The sequence below is a fragment of the Dipodomys ordii genome, unplaced genomic scaffold (genome assembly GCF_000151885.1).
Source record: "Dipodomys ordii isolate 6190 unplaced genomic scaffold, Dord_2.0 Scaffold27, whole genome shotgun sequence".
Classification (NCBI taxonomy): Eukaryota; Metazoa; Chordata; class Mammalia; order Rodentia; family Heteromyidae; genus Dipodomys; species Dipodomys ordii.
This window is the reverse complement of record NW_012267243.1, coordinates 9,985,080-9,990,870: the sequence shown is the minus strand read 5'-3', so window position 1 is coordinate 9,990,870 and position 5,791 is coordinate 9,985,080. Positions and strand designations below refer to the sequence as shown.

Here is a 5,791-nt window from a genome sequence, read left to right as displayed (position 1 = left end):
AAAAAAAAAAAAAAAGAAAGAAAGAAAAGAAAAGAAAAAGAAATAAAAAGCTAAAAGGACTTTGAGAGTGGCTCAAGTGGTAAAGTCCGTGTATAACAAGCTCAGGGCCATAAGTTTAATCCCCAGTACCACAAAAAAAAAATCCTCAACTGTGCCTCAGTTTCCTCAACTATGAGATGGTAATGCAGTACTATTTCCATTTAACAGCTGCAAAAGTGAATAAATTCACAGTAGGCCAGTGGTTCACACTTGTAATCCCAGCTACTCAGGAGGCTAAGATCTAAGGATTTTATTTGAAACCAGCCCAAGCAGAAACTCTGCGATTCTTATCCTCAATTAGGCAGCAAAAAGCCAGAAGTGACACAGTAGCTCAAGCTTTGAGCAAAATTTTAAAAAAAAAGAGCTTAGAAACAGCACCCAGACCCCAAATTGAAGCTCCAGTACTCACACACACACACACACACACACACACACACAAATAAATAAATAAATATAAGTGAAGGAACTCAGGAGTTAATGAGCTAATAAATTAACAAGTATAAAGCACTCAGTAAACATTCACAGACACTCAAGAGAGGTAGTATTTCTGAAACCAGAAAGTCTTCACAACCCTAGATACGTTCAAGAATTACCACTTTTTTGGGGAGGGGGGGGCGTTGGTCGTGGGGCTTGAACTCTGGGCCTGGGCGCTGTCCCTCAGCTCTTCAGCTCAAGGCAAGCACTCTCTACTGCTTGAGTCACAGCGCCACTTCTGGTTTTCTAGTGGTTTATTGGAGATAAGAGTCTCATAGACTTTCCTGCCCAGGCTGGCTTTGAACCGTGATCCTCAGATCTCAGCCTCCTGAGTAGCTAGGATTAAAGGCATGAGCCACCGGCGCCTGGCTAAGAATGATCACATTTCAAAAAGTAAAAATCAAACAATGAGTGGAAGCAATTGTTAATGACCCTATTACTATCCAGTTGAAATGGGAAATGGGTACCGAGATACCTTAATGAAGGTTTACATGAATGAAACTGCGTCTCTGCTATATGATGGGTATTTTACAGTTCCTCTGATCAGAAAGGGTGGACGTGTCTCATCAATGAAACCTCTGCTGCCAGGCCCCCTGGGTCTCCCCAGGTGCTAAGGACAGTGGTGAGGAAGGACCTTGAGGATCCTATGGGGACGGGAGACGACCGAAAACCCAAAAAACCCAATGGTGCAAATGAATTCACCTCACTGTCAAATCACTGCGTTTCCCTAAGCTTTCTTGATTTTACATCTCCTTTATTATGGACTTTCCTATGCAAAAGTTTGAATGCCAGATGAAATCATGTAAGCACATGTTTAAGAAAAAACTATCCCACAGAGGGGGATGGGTAGGCGAATGCATGCCTGGCACGCTAAGCCCTAGGCTTGATCTCAGTAACCCCTACAACAATAGAATATTCTGCACATCCCGGAAGACATGGGGTGGATTTGGTAGTTTGGGTCCTCAGATGTATTCTCTAGCGTCAAGCATACGATACCTCAACGAAATGGTAGGCCAGCTGTCCTAGCACAAATCCTGTCATGGAAAGAATTGCCAAGACCAAGACGTCAGAATTCCTTAAAACCATCTTTACAAATCCTTAAAGAAAAAAAAAGTCACTGAAGCACAATTCATAGCTTAAAATATGTGTGGAAATGTAACAATGAAATCCCCTTTCCATATAACAAACGTAAGCTAATAAAATGCTAATTACCCCCCAATTGATCACTACACAGTACTTGATTTGAATAGTAGGTACAAATGTTATATCTCAACTTTAACATAAACCTTATAAGCCAGGTGCTAGTGGTGCACACCTGTAATCCTAGCCAATCAAGAGGCTGAGAGCTGAGAATTCCAGTTGAAAACCAGCCTGGGCAGAAAAATCCTAGAGACTCTTATCTCTAATTAACCAGGGGAAAAAAAAGCCAGAAGTGAAGGCATGGCTCAAGCGGTAGAGAGCTATCTTGAGTGAAAAAGCTAAGCAAGAAAGAGCACAAGGCTTTGAGTTCACACCTCAATATTGGTACAAAATAAAATAAAAAAATGAACCATATGGAGATTTTTAAGTTTATAGCTTCAACACAATTTAACATTCACTCTCTAAGTTTAAACGTTTGAGTTAGGTTATCATAGCAGCTGGTGGTTACTATAAATACTGTTAAAAGTCACGATGATTATGAAATGCTACCCACTCTGTACAAGATAGCTGGTAATATCTGGTCATATGTTATCAATAATAAATAATAAACAAAAATAATTTTTATTTCTGTTATAATAATTTTAATAATAAACTAACAATGTTATTAAAATTAACAATAATAAACGAATAATAACGTCAGTGAAATTATTTTTTTAAGAGTTACATGAGGCATCTGTCCCAGATGAGCTTGGAAAAATACGAGATTTCCACCGAGGCCTCCTGTCTGACCATGCACAGACACATTAGGATCATTGAGTGGGTATCTTACCAATGGATCTGATGGTGTGAAATAAATCAAACTTAATATCTACGTAGTTTATCTTACGTGAGTAATTACTCCCATGCGGTAAGACAGCATGAGGACGTAAAAGGCAGAAATGCTTCTTTTATTTTTGAGACAGGGTCTCACATTGTAGCTCAGGCCTTCATTTGCAATCCCCCTTCTTCAGCTTCTCAAGGGCTGGGTTTAAGGGGTGAGGCCAATGCACCCAGCCAAAAATACTTCTAACTAATTCTAACCATAAGCAAAACTGTCTTAGCAGATAAGCAACAAACAGCACCTGATATTCCCTATCTGCATTTTCTGGCCTTGCAGGCCTGCTCTGTCCAAGATTATTTATATGTAGACTATACTGAGTCTAATCTGCTCATGCATGGGAGAAGATTGCTATTGCTCTAACAGATTCTGTACATCCTGCTTCGCAGCTACTGGTCAAGCCAAGTTAGCAGGCATTTATTGAATACTTCTTGTATGTATAAAGCCAGATAAATAAATGTTATTCATGCTATGTCTGCTATACTTTTTTACTGCTGGTTCATTTTGTCCTTACCAAAATGGACTGAAGTCATTACAGAGTATTTTGAAGACTTCCAGAGAAAGCAATTTCAGCTGGATACAAGATATAAAATTGAAGATGTTCTTTATTCATATCAACTTCCTTATTTTGTTCCTTCACATCTTAATTCCAGAAAGGAGATTGTTCATATATATATATATATATATATATATATGCGATGTATTTTAGTATTATTTACCCTCCACCATTCTCTCTCTTCTCCCATTTCCCTCTAATTGCATAGTTACAATCAAGTTCTATGTATACATAACTATGGATATAATATACAAATATATTATGCACATAATACTGTATGCATATAATACATATAGTGTGTACATATGTGTATATGTACATATATTCATATACATGTATATGTATATATATGTTCATATAGGGATCTGTATATATGTATATCTTTTTTGTATGTGCCAGTCCTAGGGCTTAAACCCAGGGCTTGGGTACTATGCCTGTGTTTTTCTGTGCAAAGCTAGAGCTCTGCCATTTCAGCCACAGCTTCACTTCTGGCTTTTTGGTGGTTAGGAGATAACTGTCCCACAGGCTTTCTTGCCCAATTGGCTTTGAACCATGATCTTCAGATCTCAGCCTTCTCAGTAGCTAGGCTTACAGTAAGCCACTGGTTCCTAGGCTAACTTTAGTTTTTTGAAGCGCCTCCTCCACATCCCAGAAAGGATTTACGAGCAGCTGACATTGCTTCTTCCTTACAAATTCTCCTTGGCAGAAGTCTACACATGTTTCCCTAATCACTAGGGCTGAATCGTAGAATTCAGTGCCGGTGTCACTGTCTGCTACTTTATCCGTGTAAATACCATTTTCTACACCTGTTGAGTTCTTAATCAAAGGTTGAGTGGCCCTTATTTGTGAAGTCTTTCCAAATTTCCTTCTGGAGAGAGGCAGTGAAGGTGGGCTGTCATCTTCTCTAGAGAAATAATCACACCCAAAGCCACAACAAATGGTAAAAGCTAAGGACACTGACTGTGCAGGCTGTAAATTTTATGTCTTGGCTGCCTTTGTGTGGTTGCTACAATCACCTCTCAAGTTCTCAGATATTTTTGTCAGGGTGGGCCTTATTACCAGAGAATCACAGCATTACCTCCATGTGTATACTTGGCGCAATGCACCAGAGTTACTTGTTTGCCTGTCCCCCTCAGGAGAGGGTGCCATGAGGTCAAGGCCTGTCTCACCTTCCTTAAGTACCAACCCCACCACTGTACCAGTGAATGGATCTGATGGTGAGAAATGAATCAAACTTACTGTCTATATAGATTATCTTACATTAATAATTACTCACCTAAGGTAATTTACTCATGTTACCTAATGAAGGAACACATTTAGGTGCTACTTAAAGTTGTTCTAAGAAGGTTGGGCCATGGCTAGGTGGTAGAGGACCTGCCTAGCAAGTACAAGACTCTGAGTTCAAACCACAGTACTAGCAAAAAATAGTTTGAAATTGAATGAAGCGAAACTGACAGAATTTACTCACATCTTGAAGTCCCATTTTCTTTGGATGTAGTTAGAATCACTTTACCATAATCTGATTTTTAAAAAGCTCAAAGGGTAAAGAAGAGATGAGTTTTAGGGATCATTACCTACCTCCCAGGACAACAGTGGCACATACAAGCATTGCAAAGTGCTCCTCTATCACATAGTAATCAGCTGACCTTCCGCAGAGTAAATCGGGTTTGCTGTCTTCCATTATCCAGAAGGAAGAATTGATCTTGGTCTTTGTCATTATTTCTCCAAGCCTCGGTGGATGAACTCACATGTGCTGATACTTTCTCTACCACAGACTAACCTGTTATAATATACAAAGAGAAACCTGAGGCCCTTCAGGGCCCTGTTCACCCACACGGTCTCTACCTGAGAGGGTATCACACTCAGACTGCCCAAAGCACACACTTACACTGATGGATCTAACTCGTGTTCAAGGATATTATAGAGGGACCCTAAGAGCATTGTTAGCATTTCTTCTCAAGGCTGCTGCATACATAAAAGGTTATTACAGATTATTGCACTTACTACTGTCATGACGTGAAAACGTTTGCTTCCCCAGCCCCCCACCCCAAGTAAACAAGAAGTTTCCCAAAGGCCATAGCTAAAAACTGACCTTCAATAAGGCTGTGCACATCATATGTGACACAAGATAGGCTGTTCATAATGCTTGATGAACCCAAATCTTGGTGAGGAAGGAGCAAGGGTAAATGGAGGGGCACAGACCATGCTAGAATTCCATTTCACTATTCTAATACCAGTACTCCTTCCTCTCCTTAAAACTGAAAATGGCACATGGCAAACCAGGCCAAAGTTGGACATGAAGATGGGGTTGGATCATCTAAAAACAAAATAAAATACTGAGGCTGAGTTCTCATCGTATGAGGACTTGGATTAAATTCGAGCCTCTTTTTCAAAGTTTCAGGCATCTCAATAATAGGGTGGGCCTTGACCCTCAGCCTCAGCTGTGTTCTAGTCTGGGACATAGCTGCAGAAATGTGTGTACAGGTCCTGAAAGAGACTCCTGCTGTTTGATTTTTTTCATCGCAGCCCTTCTATCTTAGTAACTCCTAGAAGGTCCTAAAGAAAAAGTATTTAACCAACCCTAAATATTTTTAAATAATATTTATATTTTATCTTTGTGTAGTTACTGGTCAGAATAATTATGCTATAAATCAGGGGGTGGGCCAGAAAAGCACCACATCTTCAAATCACTTCACCTGACCCTC

The 5,791-nt window shown here is 39.9% G+C and overlaps 1 protein-coding gene across 1 annotated transcript in view; it reads right to left on the bottom strand.

Moving 5' to 3' along the window:
- The window catches only part of Slc9c2 (solute carrier family 9, member C2 (putative)), a 54,656-nt gene extending 49,889 nt beyond the window's left edge, over window positions 1-4,767 (bottom strand). The window contains exons 1-2 of the mRNA XM_013015524.1: window positions 4,665-4,767; window positions 1,510-1,610 (exon numbers count right to left, since the gene is read on the bottom strand). Coding sequence (XP_012870978.1) covers window positions 1,510-1,610; window positions 4,665-4,767 — 204 coding nt within the window. The remainder of the gene's footprint in view (window positions 1-1,509; window positions 1,611-4,664) is intronic.
- Window positions 4,768-5,791: the final 1,024 nt, after the last annotated feature.